At 39.5% G+C, this 20,145-nt stretch overlaps 1 protein-coding gene across 1 annotated transcript in view; it reads left to right on the top strand.

Annotated features, from left to right (window-relative positions):
* The window catches only part of Ankar (ankyrin and armadillo repeat containing), a 57,902-nt gene that overhangs the window by 3,165 nt on the left and 34,592 nt on the right, over positions 1 to 20,145 (top strand). Inside the window, exons 2-8 of the mRNA XM_036173159.1 lie at positions 5,841 to 6,278; positions 8,249 to 8,412; positions 9,216 to 9,319; positions 13,545 to 13,725; positions 15,348 to 15,567; positions 17,803 to 18,004; positions 19,292 to 19,500. Coding sequence (XP_036029052.1) covers positions 5,841 to 6,278; positions 8,249 to 8,412; positions 9,216 to 9,319; positions 13,545 to 13,725; positions 15,348 to 15,567; positions 17,803 to 18,004; positions 19,292 to 19,500 — 1,518 coding nt within the window. The remainder of the gene's footprint in view (positions 1 to 5,840; positions 6,279 to 8,248; positions 8,413 to 9,215; positions 9,320 to 13,544; positions 13,726 to 15,347; positions 15,568 to 17,802; positions 18,005 to 19,291; positions 19,501 to 20,145) is intronic.

The following is a 20,145-nucleotide window of genomic DNA, read 5'->3' on the forward strand; positions in this document are numbered from 1 at the left end:
TGATATCTGTAATAGTAATACCTCCAACATTGTTCTATTTGCTCAGGATTGCTTTAACTATCCAGGATCTTTTGTAGTTCCATATGAATTTTAGGATTTTGCCCTATTTCTGTAAAGAATGACATGGGGATTTTGATTGGGTTTACACTGACTCTCTAGATTGCTTTTTGGTAGGATGGTGATTTTCAAAGCCCCTTTCTGTATCTATCAAGTGTGATTTTTTTCAATCAATTTATATGACTTATTACGTTCATTTATTTACATGTGTTGAATTGTCTCTGCATCCCTAGGATAAAATTAACCTGATTAGTGGTGGGTGATCTTTTTGGTATTTGCTTGATTCAGTTTACAAGTATTTTATTGAGGATTTTTGAATTTATGTACATTAGGAATGTTGGCCTGTACTTTTCTTTTTTCTTTACCTGGTTTGGGTATTTGAGTAATACTGGCTTCACAGAAGGAGTGTGGGAGTGCTCCTTCTCTTTCTCTTTTGGGAAGAATTTAAGAAGTATTGGTTATTGATCTATAAAAGTCTGATAGAATGCTGCTATGAGTCAAACTAGGCCTGTATGGACTTTTTTTCTTTAATATGAAAGCTTTTTATTACCATTTCCGTCTGCTTATTTGTAATAAAGTGGTGTTGCAGTTCTTGAACTCTTCTTGGTTTAACCTTAGTGGTTTGAGTGAATCTAGAATCCATCTATTTCTTCTACTTTTGTAACTTAATAGAGTAGAGGTTTTTAAGTATTTCCTTACATTGTTCTGGATTTCTTTTGTTATCTGTAGTAAGATTTCTCTGCTTATCTCTGATTTGGTTAATCTTTCCTTTAGTTGTGCTAACAGTCTGTTGATCATGATTATCTTTTCGAAGAATGAGCTCTTAGATTGGTTGATGCTTAACACTGTTTCCTTTGCTTTTGTTAATTTCTTCTCTGAATTTTTTGTACTATTATTTCTTGCTATCTACTCTATTTGGGCTTTTTTTGTTCTTGGTTTTCTAAATTCTTGAGTTGCATCATTAGGTCATTTATTTGTGGTGCCCCCTCCACCTGATTTCTTAATGTAGGAGCTTAAAGTTATATGCCTATGTTGCTTTCGTTTCTCTTAGTTCCGGGAATTTTTGTTTAATTATTTCTTCAAAGGGCTTTTTAGATTGATTTATTATTTTATGTGTACGGGTATTTTGTCTGCATGTATTTATTGCACCACATTAGTGCCTGATGTCTACAGAGTTAAAATGAACCATTTGATATATGATGTCATTTAGTTCTGATGTTTCTCTATTTAGTTTCTATCCAGATGAACTGTCTGTTGTAGAAAGTAGGGTATTGAAATCACCTCCTGTTTTTTGAGTTGGAGTTAATCTCTGTTAATCTGTGTCTTTAAATCCAGCAGTATACCTTTTAATGAAATTGGATGCACCAGAGTTTATTGCATATATGTTTAGGACTGTAATGTATTCTTTATAAATTATTCCCTTGGTTAAAATGAGATATCCCTTTTTATATCTTCTGGTCAGTTTTAGGTTTAAATCTGCTTTGTCAGATACTAGGATATCAACACTTAGGTCCAAAGTGTTGTACCTACTTCACTTTCTATCCTAACTTGTATTACCAACTGAAAACTATCTTCTGATGTCTCTCAAACTTATATACTTTATGTCTCTTTAGTGAGTTTCTTTTCTGAATTTGTTAATAAGGACAACTATAACTATCTAGTCTTCAACTCCCTCAGAGACCCAAGAAGGAAATAATATTAACTGAGTAAACAGGAAGTGCAAGCAAGCAAATTTCAAAAATTATGAGAAATGATAGAAACAGATGGCTGCCTGGTGAGTCACCCAAGTTTCTTCTGCAATATTAGGGCATCCATCTTTGGCCTACAGGCCTAGCATATCTGACAGACTTATCTGTGAAGTAGGATTTTCTGAAGGGCTGTCCTACCTTGTCTAGGCAAGGATCAGCAGTCCTTTCTTTTGTGTCCCACTTGTCCATTTTGGACAACATACTGTCAGCAGTCAAGTCAAGGGCACTTTCTTGCCCAGTGACTTACTTACTTTTGCTGCAAAGAAAGTAAACTCCAAATGAAGTTTCTTTGATGCCCATCTTCTTCTCTGAAGTAAATTGGTACTGCCAGGATCAGGCATGTCTCATTGTGATAAAATAAACGAACCTATGTTAAACCTATGTTATTAAAACATCTTAATTCCATGTTCTGTAGATCTCTGAAGTGTTTGAAAATGATCTGTATATCTAAAATATATCTGTTTGACCTTGAAAACATACCTAATGTGACTACAAGTTTGATTGTAATGACTAACTAGTAACCTGCATTTCTTTATTATTCTAAATAGTTTGTAATAATAACTTTCAAGGACTAGCAATTTGCATTACATTGTTAAGTGAGTTGTATAGGTATAATACCTTGAACAATATTAAAAATATATGTACAGTATGTTTTAACAAAGATAATCTCAAATTACTTGAGGGAGCTGAGAAGGCAGGTTGTTAGGAAAAAATTGTTATCATCAGCTATGTTTGGGGCTAGCCATGGGAAGAGTGATAACTGCCAGAAAAAGTGGAATGGAGAAGTACCCTGGTTGCACAGAAGAGGCAAGGGTGGATGAGCCAGATGAAAGAGCAGACATGCCCTTGAGTCTGGTGTGGTGGTACCAGAAGTGGTGTTCCAGGAGCTTGGGGAAATGGCACACCAAATCGAGGGATGATGTGTTCCAGGAGTACAGGAGCCATCACATTTGCGGTTTCCTTGGAGGTTGGGAGTGCATCCATTCTATAAAAGTGTCAGTAAGAGGTAAGAGATAACAGAATTCTCATGAGTGAGGACATGGGTGAAATCAACCTGTCAGTACTCACCTTGCAGCGAGCGGTTGGTGGTGTTTCAGAAGGGCTCCTGAGGGTTTGACCTTGGCATGAGTCTGGTATGAGGGGTAGACCTGTGCAGGAACCTGCAAGTGTCTATAAAACAACTGGAATAAATTTATATCTGTGTCATAGCAAAAGGCTATAGAAATTTAAGGACTCCTGAAAAAACTGTTTGAAGTCAATATTCTATCAGTTTATCAAAACTGCATTTATCAATATTATAATTTTGAACCTCCAAAGTTACATCTGAAATCAGTTTCTCCTATACCATGGAGTCTGTGAATGAGGCACACCTGTCTATACTTTTAACAGGAACCTTGTTAATGAGCTATCAAGATGCTTGGGGTTGGGGGAGAGCTGTAAAACTGGCAAACACCATTAGATCTGAGAAGGATAAGTAAATGAACAGAAGTAAGACAGCTTTCCACCCATGTAGGCAGTCCCAGCTTTCTCTTAACTGTGAAGGAAGGCGTCCCATCCACCCCCATGACAGGAATTGGAGAGGAAACTGTGGGACCCAAGGAAGAGGTTAGAATAGAGTAAGTAGCTCCTGAGTCCAGTAGAAGATCAATGGATTTACCTTGCAGTGCCACCCCAGGCTTGAAGAGGGGATGGGAGTCACCAAGCCTAGATGCTGACAATCCTCCACCAGGCTTAGGAGTTCAAAAACTAGAAGAGTCAGATGTCAGTGCCAGTGAGGCTGGACCTCCATGGCATGGCACAGAGTTCAAGCCTGCACAGGGCATTCCAATCTCCAGTTTCCAGGCTGGCAGCAGATAGGACATGGCCTCGTGGGTGGCTGAGGGTCAGAGCAAGACCGTGACCAGTGGCTTCAGACTGCATTTGATGCAAGCTCCTGGCAGAGTTTACTTAGGCTGAACTCCAGTGGGATGGAGCAGGATGGACTTCCTTTTTTCCCCTTTTGGGGGCCCTGGTGGCCTCAGGACAGCTGCCAAGGTGTGGGCTTGGAGTGTAGCTTTCTGTTGAAGCTGTACCCATTGGGGAAACTCAGCTGCCTCTTTTGGGGTGTTAAAAATAAGCCATTTTCACCAATTCCTATATGGGGGTTGGGAACCTTCCTCACCTCCTTTAAAACTTATGTATGTAAATAAAAGTGAGAAGGTTAGGCATAAATTAGTCTTTGGAAGCCTGAGTAGACCTTAAATAAGGAGAAACGTTCTCTAAGCCATTGGTTTATAACTTTCTTAATGCTTTGGCCCTTCAGTATAGTTTCCCATGTTGTGGTAGTGACCCCTTACTACAAAACTTCTCCCATTGCTATTTCACAACTGCAGTTTTGTCACTGTTGAGAATCTCAGTGTAAACATCTGTCATGCAGGTGGTCCTAGGCTACCCTTATAAAAAGTTGTTTTTTTTTTTAACCCACAAAGCATCAGGACTCATGGGCTCAGAAGCTGCTCTAAGCCCTTTGCCAGACCACTTAGGTCATTGTCTTGCTGCATCACAAGATAAGCAAAAGAAGCAAGGTCATGGACGGGCTAGCGAAGGCAGACTCAAGGGTGGTTTTCTTGCTGTTGCTGCCTTTCTCTCATGATCCACTTTTTCAGCAGAGCCATGGAGTTTCTTTAAAAACAAACAAACAAAAAAAAAAAAAACATTTTTTAAAGAATTATTTATTTATTATGTATACAGAAGAGGGGGCCAGATCTCATTGCAGATGGTTGTAAGCCACCATGTGGGTGCTGGGAATTGAACTCAAGACCTCTGGAAGAGCAGTCGGTGCTCTTAACCTCTGAGCCATCTCTAGTCATGGAGTTTCTAATGACCCCTAGGTGGTTAACATAAAAACAGCATTGCTCTCCTAACGCCTTGCATAGGCCCCATTGTTGAAGGTAACCAAGGGGACCAATTGAACAAAGTTTAGGTCAAGACCCCTTCAATCCTGGAGAACTATTTCAGATTTTCCTAGGGCAGTGCTATCTGTATCTACTGCCATTTTTAAGACCTTGTAGTTCTGATCTTTGAGTACAGCCTATAACAGCCAGATTATAATTCTGAATGATTTATACAGAAATAATACTTTCTTAAAGCCATGTAATACCTCTTTGGTTATGCATAAAAAATGTCAAATGTCTTATCTTATTGCAAAAACATTTTAGTTAATCTATCAATTGACAACTCTGGGCCCAGTTTCCTGGTATGTCAATGAGCATTTTGTCCCCGGGCCAGGGAGTTTCCTTTTGACTCAGCATTTCAACCTTCTATGGGCAGGGAGCATGAGGACTGCATGGATGAGCTGGGGTATCAGGCTTTCACCAGGTTAGCCCAGCACACAGTGAGTTCAGTTGAGGCTAGGCCTAAGGATTGTGGATCATGAGGCCCGGCTGCTAGGCTGGGCCAGCACCAGAGATGTGCAAGTAGGGAATCAGCCTGCAGGTTTGGAATGGTGTGGGCAAAAAGGAGCCTGAGAGACTCACTAGGCCTGGCAGATGCAAAGGATGTACGACCAGGGATAGGCCTGGGGTCAGAGACAGCATATTTCTTGACAGTTTGTGATGACATTCACATCCCTGACCCCAATTCCCTCTCATCCTATCAATAGCCACCCCCCCTTTTTTTTTACCATGCCCTTTCCCAGATTTATGAATTAAGGTTTTGCTTTCTGATCCACTTTGTTTAACCAGGATCCTTTCTGTCATCACTGGATTAAAGCTATCAACTGGTACACAGCAGTGGTACACAATGGAAGTGCATGACTCTCCTTTTCCACGAATCTATTATTAGCTGTTAGTACAGCAGTTAGAAGTAGGTCATCTCAAGTCCCTCACTCCTGATGACTTCTGAGGGGCCCAATCCCGTGTAGACCCAGTGGAGACATCTACAACTGTAGTTCGTGATTGCAATGGCTGTGTCTGGCCCAGAAAATTTCACAGCCCCTTTCTTTATCTCTTGTCTCTTACTATCTGTTTTTTCTTTCTTCTGTTTTTTCCTGTGAAGGTTTGGTTGATATTACTAATGATCCAGACTTTGATGGAATCTATGATGAAGACATGAACGAAGATCCAACATATGATCCCAATAGCCCTGAAGAAAAGGCTGTATTTATGAAATATGCTGAAAACATTATGCTAAAGCTGACATTCAGTACCACACAAGTTCAACAGTATGAAAACATCTTTATATTTGAGACAGCCTATTGGCTTACTAATGCTATAAAGTACAATCAGGATTATCTGGATATTTGTACTTACCAGAGACTACAGCAAAGGCTGTTTCTTCAAAAAAAAGTTATTCAAAAACACTTTGAGAAAAAAAAAGAAATCAGAAGAGGGATAGGCTATCTGAAGTTAATATGTTTTCTGATTCCATTTTTACTTACTTTAAAAAAGAGGATGAAAGTTCCATATTTAAATAGTCTGCTTCCACCATTTTCAGGTAAGGGAATAAGCAAAATTAGACTTCATCTTTTCTAGGATTTCAGAAAATTATTATTTTAATTATTTACTTTTATTTCATGTGCATTGTGTTTTTGGATGTTGGATACCCTGCAAATGGAGTTACAGGCAGCTGTGAGCTGCCATGTGGGTGCTGGGAATTGAACCCAGGTCCTCTGGAAGAGCAGCCAATGCGCTTAACCATTGAGACATCTCCCCAGCCCCCCAGAAAATTATTTTTCAAATAAGTAGTATATTTGTTTTCATTACTTTCCAGTAATAGGAGCTGATTATTTTTATCAAATGATGTAGTGGTTTGAATAAGAATGGCCCCATATGCTCATAGATTTAAATGCTTGCTCTTTAGGGAGTGGCTCTACTTGGGAGGAAGTTTGCCACTGGGGGTGGGCTTTGGGGGTTCCAAAAGCTCAAGCCAGGCCCAGTGTCTCTTCCTGCTGCCTGGGGATCCAGATGTAGAAGTCTCAGCTCCTTCTCCAGTATTATGTCTGTCTGAGTGTCACAGTGCTTCCTACCATGACAATAATGGACTAAACCTCTGGAACTGTAGGCCAGCCCCAATTAAATGCTTTCTTTTATGAGTTGCCATGGTCACAGTGTCTCTCTACAGCAATAGAATACTATAAGACTTGCTGTGGTCATGGTGTCTCTCTATAGCAACAGAGCACTGAGTATAAGACTTGCTGTGGTCATGGTGTCTCTCTATAGCAACAGAGCACTGACTATAAGAGTTGCTGTGGTCATGGTGTCTCTATAGCAACAGAGCACTGACTATAAGAGTTGCTGTGTCATGGTGCCTCTCCACAGCAACAGAGCACTGACTATAAGAGTTGCTGTGGTCATGGTGTCTCTCTACAGCAACAGAACACTGACTATAAGAGTTGCTGTGGTCATGGTGTCTCTATAGCAACAGAGCACTGACTATAAGAGTTGCTGTGTCATGGTGCCTCTCCACAGCAACAGAGCACTGACTGAGACAGATAGAAACACCTACTTAGTTCTTTATAAATAGAAATACCTACTTGGTTCTTTAGAGTGTCTCTTTTGCCTGAAGAAGCTCAAGAGAGGTTTTGTTGTTGTTTAAACAAAAGTTACCCAAATCACATAATTCCAACCCAATAATTGAGGAGTTATATGTTAGTGTTGACTCATAGATGTCAATCAGAATATTTTTAACAATGCCTTTGAAATATTTATACAGTAAAACCACAATAAATGCTCAAAATGCATAGAAATATATTTTATTGCCAAGCAGTGGTGGTGCACATCTTTAATCCAGCACTCAGGATCTCTATGAGTTTGAGGCCAGCCTGATCTACATAGTGAGCTCCAGGACAGCCAGAGCTACACAGAGAAAGCCTGTCTCGAAAAGCATATACATACATATACACACATATATATGTGTGTGCGTATTATATGATACATTAACAATAATGTATATAGTATTGATAAAAATGAAATACATGGATATATGTGTATCCATTTAAATAATTATTTATTTATCTACTTATTTGTTAGTAGTCCTGATGGCACAGTCCTCTAGTCCCAGCTACTCAGGATAGAGGCAAAAGGATCACATAACTGAAGTCTAACATGTGCAACAGAATGAATTCAAGGGTATCCTAGGCAACATAGTGTAACATGGCTCAAAATGAAGAGTAAAAGAGGGATGGGGTATAGCTCAATGACTGACCACTTGTGTATTCAAGGCTCTAAATTCACTCTCTAGTACCACAAATAAATGTGAGTGTGTGTGTGTGTGTGTGTGTGTGTGTGTGTGTGTTGAGAAAGACAGAATAAATAATTTTATAGTCAGTTATTGCCAAATTCTAAATCTCATCTGGATTTTTCGATTTGTTTATACAAATGGTAATCAGATTTCTAAGATTTCTAAAATACAATCATCTATTTGTTGTCTACATTTTAAATAAAAGTTTCTTTTTATTTCTGGAGATGACAAAGTCAAGACAGAGAGAGAATTGCCTCCATTTATTTATGGACGAGATTTTAAATGCCAGAATTTTGACTACAAAGAGCATCAGTATTTCCATGTTCATGGAGGAATTGAATTTGATATCAGCACGAATCCAGTTGAGAATGCTTTGGATGACTTTAAGGTTTTTGAATTATTAGCATTTCTGAGATGTTTTGTTGTTTGAGCTGTCTTTATAGGTTTTTACTGAGAAAGAGCTTCTGTGAGTGCAGGCACTGTACACACCTCTAGACAATCATTCTCGCAGTTCACTAGCTTTTCTCACACACTATCGAAACAAGCGTGAACCAACTGCAGTGACTTGAACCAAGTGCAGTGACTTCCCAGCGACTGTGTTGAAGAAAAAGCCGATAAACAAACCAGATACAGTTGCTTCCATCACAAACTTTACAGATTCCAAACGAGCAACTTTTGTCCTTAGATCATTAGCTAAAGCATACAATAGAAATCCACGAACACGTGGCTGATCGTGGTGGCATACACCTGAAATACCAGCAGGGGCAGGAGGACCATGACTTCAAAGCCAACCAACCACACATCATAGAGTGACTTCATGAGAGAGAGAGAGCACGCAAAAACAAATTCATGAACACTTAGGATAATCCATCCATGTTTCTCAAAGATTATGACAAGGAAAAAAAAGCAGCTTGAGTTTGAGAAGAGTGAGTCCCGAGGAGCCAGATAACACCACACACATCAGTCCCCTTATTTGTTTGTTGTTTGTCCTGTCTATATTATACATCATCATACCTATTATGTATTTTCCTTTTAATCTTTGTTATTTATTCTCAAACTGGGAATTGGAATTATTACCAAATTTCTCCAGGGCTTTATTTTTTCCATTTGCATGTATACAATTTCATATAACGGATCTTGTCATTATTAAGTTTGTTTAAAAAGATTTTTAATGTGTGATTTGTATTTCAGAAAAATGTAGAGAAAATACAGGAGTGTGCTGCTAATACCTTTGCAGAAGATTCAGGATACAAAGAATTTTACTCAGTACCAGTCATGGAGTTTTATGGAAAGAGGTAAGGAGCTTTCCATTCATATCAGCCTCAGCTTGTTGAGTGTTAGCCGAAAACAAGACAGTGTCAAAATGCAAAGGCTAGCTTAAAGTCTTAGGATGGTGATCCTAGAATGGTGATGATCTTGTGGACAACAGACTTAAAAGATCACTAACTAGCTGTTACCTCACACACTTTGATACATCCTGCAAATGACCTTAGAATTAATTCTTACAATGAGCACCAATGTTAAATAGTGATGGTGATGGGAGCCAAACTATGAAGGGCAGTTGGAAGCAGCGAACACAGCAGCACACACTCTTTCATTTCCATAAGGAGTCTATTAAAATCTCCAAGCCCTCCCTGCCAGACCTTGCTATGTCCTCCATCTTCTGAAATGGTATGTTCCTTCCAGGGTGACTAGGGTCTTTCATGGACTGTGTTCTTATATTTTTTCCACAAATACAAAAGCATGGGTGATAGAGTGCAGACAAAATATCTGGATGAGAGGTGGAGAAAAGCATGTTGGAAGGTTCATTTGCCTGTTTGTCCTCTGGTGGCATGGAGGTAGCTGAGGACCAAGTTTCTATTCTGGAGAACAGAAATTTCGAAAATGGAATAGGGAGAAATGTGGAAGAGAGAGTAAATAGATTGAGAGGGTATAACACACAAGGAAGGAAACCAGGAGACTGTGTGGCAGAGCAGCCCAATGGAGCATGTGTAAGAATATGAATTAGTAAAAGTATCAGGTACAACAGAAAATGACAAGTTAACAGTGAAGAACTTCCTTTCTAATATTGATTTGGTAAGAGAATTTTAATGAGACTGTGATTAAAGGGGCATATTTGTGGCAAATTATAGGGTAATGTGGGGGGAAGTTAATGAAATGGGAAGAGGTAAAAATAGAAATCATACGTATTGAAGATGCATGAGGATCGATAATGAGGCAAAGGGAACATGAAAACGATGGAATGTGATCGATCTTTCTGCTGAGCATTGCCTGTACCCGTGTACTGCAAGCATGAAGCCAAAGACCTGGGGACCCCGGTTCTGAAGGAGGAAGAGCAGTGTGAGGGTGCAGACGTTCCAGCACCTGTGTAAAGGCGCCTCTTCCTTACATGCAGAGTCCATGTAAAGAACCATCCTGTACCTGAAATGGTTTGTCACCTCTAGAAGAGGAAGCTCTTGCTTAAAGACCCAGCACCTATTGAATAGACAGTCCTCGCCGGGCTGCATGATGTCCTGGAGACATCTGTGAATGAACTTTTATTCTCCAGCTTCTGCCAAGCTTCTGGGACACCACTGATCCTGGAAGGGCAGGGAAGCTGCAGGGAGGAGAGCTAGATTAATGAGCGGCTGTCCTCGGTTTAGCTGGGTATACTTATCCTGCTGTTGCATGGCTAGAGGGCCAAACACTGCAACGTGATATCATAACTGTTTCTGTTTCTGTTTCTCTAGTTCCTGAGGAATGCACAGCATTTGGGAATCAGTGTTGGTGAATCATAGGGAAATAGATAGGACTTTTCAAGTTTTAAAAGCTGTAATAGGTGCTGAGAGATGGCTCAGCAGATAAAGTGCTTACTGAGCATCTACGTGAGTCTGAGAACTGATCCCTAACATCGCAGAGTGTGCCTGTGGTTCCAGCTCTGTGAGGTGGGAACAGGGAGACCCCAGGGACTCTCTGGCTACTTACACTAGCCAATTAGTGAGCATCAGGCTCACACACCCAAAAAAATAAATAAATACAAAATAAGCTTGTTTCTAGATCCAGACAGTGTGAAATAAAAATAAAAAACCACAACTAAGTAGTCAGAATTTTCAAGACTCACATATCAATTACTAGAGAAACTTCATCCTGTATAAAATCCAACCTCTGCATATTTTTTTATCAGAGTTCCATGTGCTAACTGGCTGGTATTCTCAACTGCAATGAGAAATCTTTGGCTGCTTCTTTTCCTTCCCAGTTTCCCTGGTATCTCCTGCTGGGTGCTCAGCTCCCAATAAGCTCTATAAAGGCAACTACACAAATGCCCTCTTTGATGACCAGCGCCTCAGGCTGGGTGGCAGCTGCCCCTTCACTATGCTTGGCCAATGGCATGCATTTAACTTAGATTTGACACCAATCCAATGAAATGAGTTCCTTTCCCAGTTAATGTTTTCAAAGCAGTGCTACCTTAAAACCCCAATAATTTCAAGCTGCTTTGCCTGCCCCATAATGTAGGGGTGCACCAGTGCTGAACACGAGAATAATGTGAATGAATGAAAACAGGGCATTTTAAATTCTCTTGCTGTCTTTGATTTTATGAAATGGTTACTACATTGAGCTCATAGAGTGTTCCTGTCATTTTCCTCTGCTTTGCTTCCCAAGGGATTTCCACTAGGTCCTACAGTCACACTCAGAAGCATCTAGATCCTAGATTCATTTTAGTTTCATAGAGAGTTTTCCCATCATACCAGAATAACATCATGATATCAGATAGATGCTCAATGATAAGCGTCTATGAAATTAGAAAAACTCATGACTCATAAAGATGACAATTATTGTAACAAATAGATTAACTGTCCTAAAATATCCAGTTTGGAGGAGAACATACTAATATCATGACACTGTTGAAAATGTAGGAAGTTGATCAGAAATCTGCTTAATGAAATGTGGAGCTCCTCGCCACAGTACCTAAGCCAGGCACACATTTCCAGGCAGAAGATGGAGGCAGTGAGTTTTGAAATGAGACTTCCCTGAAGTCCCTAACCACACTTAAGGTTTGAGTAAGAGATATAGAATGTCAGCACACAGGAGTTGAATGAAGCCCTGGCTCAGATATCTAGCCATTAACTGAAACACAGGCCATCTGGGAGTTCTTCTAACAAGGCTCTCTCTGTGGCCAGTGCAACCTTACTGGACAGCTGACCATGAACATCACAAGATTATCTCACCAGAGAGGCTCTCAGGATACAAGCAAACTATTACTCCTCAAGTTTCTAGTGTGATAGAGAACCCCCACCCAGGCTCTGGACACAGTCTTAAGGTGACACCAAGAGGCACCAAGTGCTTCTTTTCAGACTCTCTTCACTCTTGGCAGAACAGTTACAATGCCTCCTCTTGGGAAGCAGAAGCACTCCCCTGAGAAGAAGCCACTGGAGGGAGCAGAGTAATTCAGTATTTTATCACTGCTTTGCTCCAGAATGAGAGTGGTCATGTTGGTTGCAGGTCTTCTATCTCATGTCTCAGATTAGCTTGTGAGTTTCTTTAACCTACTGGTGCAGCGAAAACCAAGGGGCCATTATCTAAAATATCATTCCAGGTTGGGCTTAAGATAAATTATCCTTCGGGAAGGCAGTTTATGGGCACAATTTGATTAAAACTAGTAAAGAGGAAGAACAACGGATGAAAGATAAACCTAGGACTCTTTCCCTAGAACCTGGGCTTCTAGTGACTTGTAAACAGTACTGTAGTTGGGTTTTTGCTGCTGTTGTTGTTTGTTTGTTTGTTTGCTTGCTTGCTTGCTTGTTTGTTTTTACTCTTTGCTCTTTGGCAGCCCACCACCCAGCTCCCAAGTAAATACACAGAGACTTACTTTTTCTTATGAATGCCCTCCCTTAGTTTGGCTTATTTCTAGCTAGCTTTTCTTAACTTAAATTATCCTGTCTATCTTTTGCCTCTGGGCTTTGACTTTTCTCTGTTCTCTATGTCTTTCTTCCCATTTCATTTTGCAGCTGGTTGTGTGGCTGAGTGGGTGGTCCTTGGCTTCCTATTGTCCTCCTTTCCTCAGCCTTCCTTCTCCTCCGATTTATTCTCTCTGCCTGTCAGCCCCACCTACCCTTTCTCCTGCCTTGTTATTGGCCATTCAGCTCTTTATTAGACCTATCTGGTGTTTTAGGCAGGCAAAGTATCACAGTTTTACAGAGTTAAACAAATGCAACATAAAAGAATGTAACATATTTTTGCATCATTAAACTAACATTCCACAACATGAATGAATGTAACACATCTTTAGCTAATACTCCATAACACAGTACTCCAATCTCTGTCATGGGAATACAGGACCAACCCAAATGTTCCATATAAGGATAATTATCAAGATAAAGAACTGTTGATAATAATGGTAGTATTTTAACAATCATGTATAGCTCAAACTATAGTTCCATATACAATTATTATGGAATAAGCAGGTTTTGACAGAACATAAATAAGTAACAAATTACTTCAAAGCTATTTAAAAACCCACTCTTTTTCTTTATTTTTTTATAGTTACTATGTGATTTATTTTGATCTTGAAATTTTCTACCAGCAACTATATAAGACCCAATGGTGGGGAGCCATAAATGAAATCATCAACAATCTGAGATTGAAAAGACTTCCACTGACTGAAGCTCAATTACATGAGCAGTTTAAGAAAAAATTTGGTTTCAAAAAAGCTATAAAGTGCAAGGTATTTCACTATCACATAATTTTGTGTAAGAAGTTACATATTACCATAAGTTCATGTCCCATATTCTATCCTAGATGGAAGGTCTAGGATATGAGGTTGAGATCAAGTGTTGGGGGTATCGAGTTTACTAGAAGAGTCACTAATGGCTATGGACAGACAAACAGACAATAGCATGGCGGGGGCTCTGAGGAGAGTTCAGGCCCATCAGACAAACAGTATGATGCAGGTTCTGATGAAAGGAAATCAGGGCCCAGAGAGAGAAACAGAGACAGAGAGACAGACAGAGACACAGACAGAGAGAGAGACACAGACAGAGACTGAAAGAGAGAGACAGAGACAGAGAGACAGACAGAGAGAGAGACACAGACACAGACAGACAGAGACTGAAAGAGAGAGACAGAGGAGAGAAGAGAGAGTTGTACCTTTCTGAGAATGGGAGTAGTTTTATCTCACAAGCTTGCAATCAAGTTCTCTGATGCTCAGGCAAAAGGCAGGGCAATGAGTAGAGAGTAAGACCTGTGGCCACCAACTCTCTCTTTTATGCAAACGCATTTCCCCAGGAGAAAACCCCTGGGACCTGGAGTCTATTAGCCTGGAGATTGTCAGATAAAGTCTCAGTAGGGCACCTTATTTCCTGAGAGTGTAAGGGCCCTTGTAGCTGTTCTAACATTACATTCTTACACTAGAGATAAACTAATGCTTACATAAATACTTCGATAGGAAATAAAAATCTCACATTTTATTAGCTGAAAGTCTATATGGTTCTAGACTATTATACATTTTTGGCCAATTCTGAAACAAATTGCCAATCAGCTGGACTGTGGTTCGTTTGAATGGCAAATATTTACTGGTTTCTAATGCTTACGCCACTATTGTAGACAGGAAAACTCCTCTGAAGTCCCACGTCTAGTCTCTCACTCCTATTACACAGATGAGAAATGGGAGTGTAGAGAGTGAACACAAGTCCTACACTCAGTAAACGGCACCACCCGGCTCTGTCTGGGCACACAGACACCTGAGTCAGCCCCGTGTCTGTTTCACAGACTTCATCTTAGCTGCTGGAACACATCTTTTGGGCTCTCCGACTTCAAAGGTTATGCTGGAATACACCTCCCATTTATGTATTTTTAAAGCCATACATTTAAAACTCTGATAACTAGTCCAATTTAAAGTATTTATCAGAACACCTCAAAGAACACCATGATATTTTTAACCTCTTCATCTGAGAACTAGAGAAAGAAGAAAAAATCTCTCTCTAGCTATATATCTCAAGTTTCTTGATCGGTCCTTAAGTCAGAGAGAAGCAAGTAATCTTCACTTTCCTTTAAAGTACTTCAGGAAGATATCTGTTCACTTTGCTGAAATTGTCTGCAAAAATGAAGCTACTCTGAAAGAAAGGAAACAATCTTTCCAAATGTATTTCCATGCTCTCAATGCCCACTAGGTCTGTGAGTTTCAACATTGCCATGGAAAAGCTCTTTACCTGGCCTCTGTGGCAAAAATTGAACCACACTCTTGCAACACCGTTAATACATTCTGTGTTCTCTCCTTAAAGAAAAGTTTAGACTTATTTTCATAAAAACTATTTTAAAAACTAATGCTGACCTTTAAAAAATTTTTAGAGTATCCCATTTGGTATGAAGTCGGCTGTTGAAAGAGGCTTGTCTGCTGTTTTCCATACATTCAGCCGCAAAACCTCAAGCTCCACAATCAATGTTTCGGATGAAGCAGGCTACGCCATTTTCCACCATGCTGCCCTGCACAACCGGGTTTCTATCATCTGTCAACTGTGTAACGCCAACTTCAATGTTAACCAGAGACGCTTCATCATGTTCAGCCAAGGTACCATTCAGCTTTTAAACTTTGTTCAATACTGAGTGGGTCTAGTTAATATAAAGTAGAATTGGATGATTTAAATATAGTGAGCAACGAGTTTTCCTTTAAGCACTTTTTAATGTGGAAAGAATCTTTGGCAATTACAAATCTTCCATTCATCCTTGTCTTCTCAGATTTCCACTTGCTAATAAATAGGTAAGCTTTGCAATATGAATAAATAACTCTGCTAGCAATGTTACTGCTAAATCAACATATTAGCCTAGCTGCAAGTTTTGGTTAGGTTTTGAAAGGCAGAGTTGCCAGGTATGCTCTGACTTGGTGTTGGGTACATGCAACATGCCTTCATGTCTCTGTCAGAAATTGTACTCCACATTGTGTAATGTCATACTGCTCTCTGTATCAACAGGGTTGTCATTTTGTTCTTTCTGACTAGTTTAGGAAACTGCTATATATTGGTAATCATGTTTCTGTGTGGATTTTCTTTTTAAACAGAGTCATCCAAAGTGGATATGAAAAAAGAAAGAAATGGTAAGGCTGGAGTGAAATATGTATATATTTTAAAAGATAATTATATATGTTAAAACTTTTTGCTGAGTGTGGTGACACAAGCCTGTAATCCCCACATGTGAGAGATTGAAGCAGGAAAAGAGGGTTAAAGTCATCTTCCATTATATGAGTGAGTTCAAGACCAGCTGGGGCTGCATGAACATAAACAATCAAAAAAAGAAGCTTTTTATAGTATCCAATCTACAAATATTTCCTTGCATGAAAATGTAAAATAATGATGTTTCATATTCAATTTGAAATTTAATTTTTCTGCCCATGGTTACTGATGTTCATGTTAGGTGTTCCTTTTTATAATATTTAACTGGGGATTTGCTTGTTTTATAAATTCAGTTTCCAAAGTGGTTTTGGCAGCTGGTCCATAATCGGCCCTGACTTCAATCTGCACACTCTAGTCCCACTAACAAGTTTATAATTGAGACATTCTGCCACCTAGTGGCAATAATCACATGTGGGTTCTAAGGAATGATTACTTTTTGCTGAGGTCAAAGTTTTGAGATAAGCATTGGACATAAAGAAAAATATCCTTAAGTTTATACCTTTCTACACATTTGAGATACACATAAATTTAGAGTCTATATAAGGTAATTTAAGGAGTTATTTCATTTAAAAAAAAAAAAAAGCAATAACCTACTTTAAAAAGCCCAAATTGGCAAAGGCAGAGAGGGATGAGGTACTTGAACTGGCTGCTTTATTGTGGTGGAGGAACATTGTATACACACACACACACACACACACACACACACACACACACACGCACACGCACACGCACACGCACACACACACACAATTAAAGCATTACCAGCGCAGGAAGGAGGCATGTAACTGGAAGGTTTCCTGTGTCCCGCCCAGTCTGCAGCTGCTCAGACCCAAATAAACACACGGAGGTGTATATTATTTTCAAACTATATGGCCTCATGGCTCAGGCTTCTCGCTAGCTAACTCTTACATCTTAAATTAACCCATTTCTATAAATCTATACTTTGACATGTGGCTTGTGGCTTACTGGTACTTTACATCTTGCTTCTTCTGGTGGCAGCTAGCAGTGTCTCCTCAGCTCTGCCTTTCTCCTTCCTCTCCCTCTAGTCAGAATGTCCCACCTAACCTTATTCTGCCTCACCATTGGCCAAACAGCTTTATTTGTCAAACAATCAGAGCAACACACATTCACAGCATACAGAACATTACCCATCAGAGGCAGTTGGAAGCTTCTGATTGAATGGAATTTAATGAAGCAGTACTTCATTGGAAATTGTTGAATTAAGTGTAAAATTATAGCTTTCTTTATCATGACTATTTTATGTATTTACTTAGTTTTTTAAAATGTGTAGTAAGATACAGTGGCACACACCTGTAATCACAGCCTCAGCATCAGGGACTGAGGCCAAAGTATTTCAAATTTGAGGCTATCCTGAGCTATAGTGGGCCCCAGACCAACATGAATTATATAGCAAGACCCTCAAAAAGTAGATGCGTATATTCTTTGCTCATAAAAGGGTATGATTCCTTTAGCTTTTCCAAGTTAAGCAAAGAAATATAAGGTTGCCCAAATAATTGTTGCAGTGCTTATTTTGGAGGATTTATATATTATATAACACTAAGCTGTGTGTCTATTTATTCTTTATTTATTTTAGGAGTGCTAGCACTGACTACTGAAACAATTGTTATTCTTCTCAGGTCCAACACCTCTACACCTGGCCGCACAAGCCTGTTCGCTGGAGGCAACCATCTGCCTACTCTGTTTCAAAGCTGATTACACACTTACTGAGAAAAGAGGCTGGATGCCGATCCACTTTGCTGCCTTCTATGATAACATCTGCATCATCATTGCACTCTGCAGGAAGGATCCGAGTTTGCTAGAGGCTGAGGCAACAGCTGAGTGAGTTACTGAGCATCTATAAAATTATATATAAACTTCTGCTTTCCTGACTACCACCAGGCATACTTGGTACAGAGACTTGCAATGTAACAAAGCACTGATGTTTTCTCTGGTCTTCATCGTCTTCTCTTCTTGCTTAAACTTAGAATTTGTAAAGACCAAAGCTTTCATCTGCCTGTGTGTGTTTCCTAGAGGAGTAAAGAATAAATTCTAGGGATTTCTTTAACTTTTGTATCAATAATACAGTTTCTCAGATCGATTTATTAGGCTAACCATGTGACTGTGGAAGAGAGTGTTGCTCTTGTCTCCTACATAATCAGCAGGTAGCCCTATGTCTCCAGGATGTATAGAACCATATCACAGCTGAAATAACTGCTTGTATCTAGAGGAGGACAGCAGCAAAAAGAAGAAAAGTTGGAAGCAGGAAACATTGCCAAAGTCTCCTGTTTCATAATTAGGGTGAACATTCTTCCTTAGGCTTATCCAGGAATCTAAAGACCAGGTGATCATTTTGACTCTCTGAGCCTGTTGTACGGATACTGTGGTCTAAGTCTCCAAATACCCTGACCCTTATTTACATACTGGCTTGGTGGTTTGAAGGACACTTATTGCTCCTTAACTCATAGCTTCCCCACCGTAGTGCGAAATGGCAGCAGCTCCAGTGTCCATTATCATGCCTGCTTAATAGACAGATAGAACAGCAAGTTAGAGGCAAAGCAGCAGACATACCCTCCTCTTCACAGTTGCCCATGCAGCTCCTACTACTGTCCTGTAGACACGCTTGCTTGTGCGTCACCCACCTACCTCTGAGGGGAGACGGGAAATGGAACTCAAAGATCTTCATTGTCTAAAGCAACACACAGTCATCTTTCAGACTGTTAGTTCTGCTCCAGTGAGGAAACTGGGATTTGGAGTTAGATATAAAATATAAAAAATGTGTTTGGTGACGACCAAGCCTATGTGATATTTGTAGAGTGGGTTGATAATACCTGATTATGTGTCCACTAATTTATAAAGTTTCTGGAAAGATTAGATAAGCAGTGTATTTTAATTATGTTGTGTAGCATCAACTTCCAAACACATAATAAATCATAATAATTGAGAAAGATGACAGAGATGACTACCAAGGAGAGGGAGGCAGGGAGGGATGTAGAGAAGGTGGAATGTAGAGAATGAGGCGCTGAAGGAAGACAAGGTGATGGTATGAATTAGAGTTCCTTCAGCAACAAAAGCAAATGTGATGCTGAATGTGTGCACAATCCTGTTACAATGTGTTTTGATTTTTAGGAACCAGTGCACCCCACTATTGCTGGCCGCAACTTCAGGAGCGCTAGACACTATTCAGTACCTTTTCTCTCTCGGTGCCAACTGGAGAAAAACAGACACAAAAGGAAATAATATCATTCATTTGTCAGTGCTCACTTTTCACACAGAGGTACTCAAGTATATAATAGAATTGAATATCCCTGAACTTCCAGTTTGGAAAACTTTGGTAGGTAAGTACAGAACACATGATTTCATCATAAATATTCTGATTATTCTGTATTATCATCATTGGTGTGCTGAAATGGAATAAATAAAATAAAATATGCATATTAAAAATCAAAGATCATGCAATAAAAAATTATGTATTAAAACCAACAATAGTACAGTTGATAAGGGGAACTACCTCTTGGTGTACAAAAGTAGTTTAATTTCTAACTTAAAACCAGAGATCTGTGACCCAAATGAGCTATATCTTACACAATGAGCTATATCTTCCAACTTTCTTAGAAGTCAGAAAATCATTTTCTCCATTAATATGTAGAAATATTCCATAATAAACTGAATTCAGAAAAGAAGGAGGACACACCGCTTAAGCAGCGAAGGTCCCTCTACTCTATTCCTCACTCCTCATTCTAAAGCAGCCTTAGAAAAGTCTTCCCGCACGTTTTGAAGAATGTTTTATGCTAAATTTTGTGTTCAATCTAGTCAGAAAAACAAGGGTAAGGGCTACTCAGTCAATTGAATGTATGTATCAAAATTTACTTCTTCCTCAATCCCATTACAATCACATGAAGATTAAACAACAAAACAGCAGTAGCAGTCAAGGTTCAAGAGAAAATGGAGGGCAGTGATAAACGAGATGGGACCAAGCAGGC

Source organism: Onychomys torridus, chromosome 23, assembly GCF_903995425.1.
Source record: "Onychomys torridus chromosome 23, mOncTor1.1, whole genome shotgun sequence".
NCBI classification, from domain to species: domain Eukaryota; kingdom Metazoa; phylum Chordata; class Mammalia; order Rodentia; family Cricetidae; genus Onychomys; species Onychomys torridus.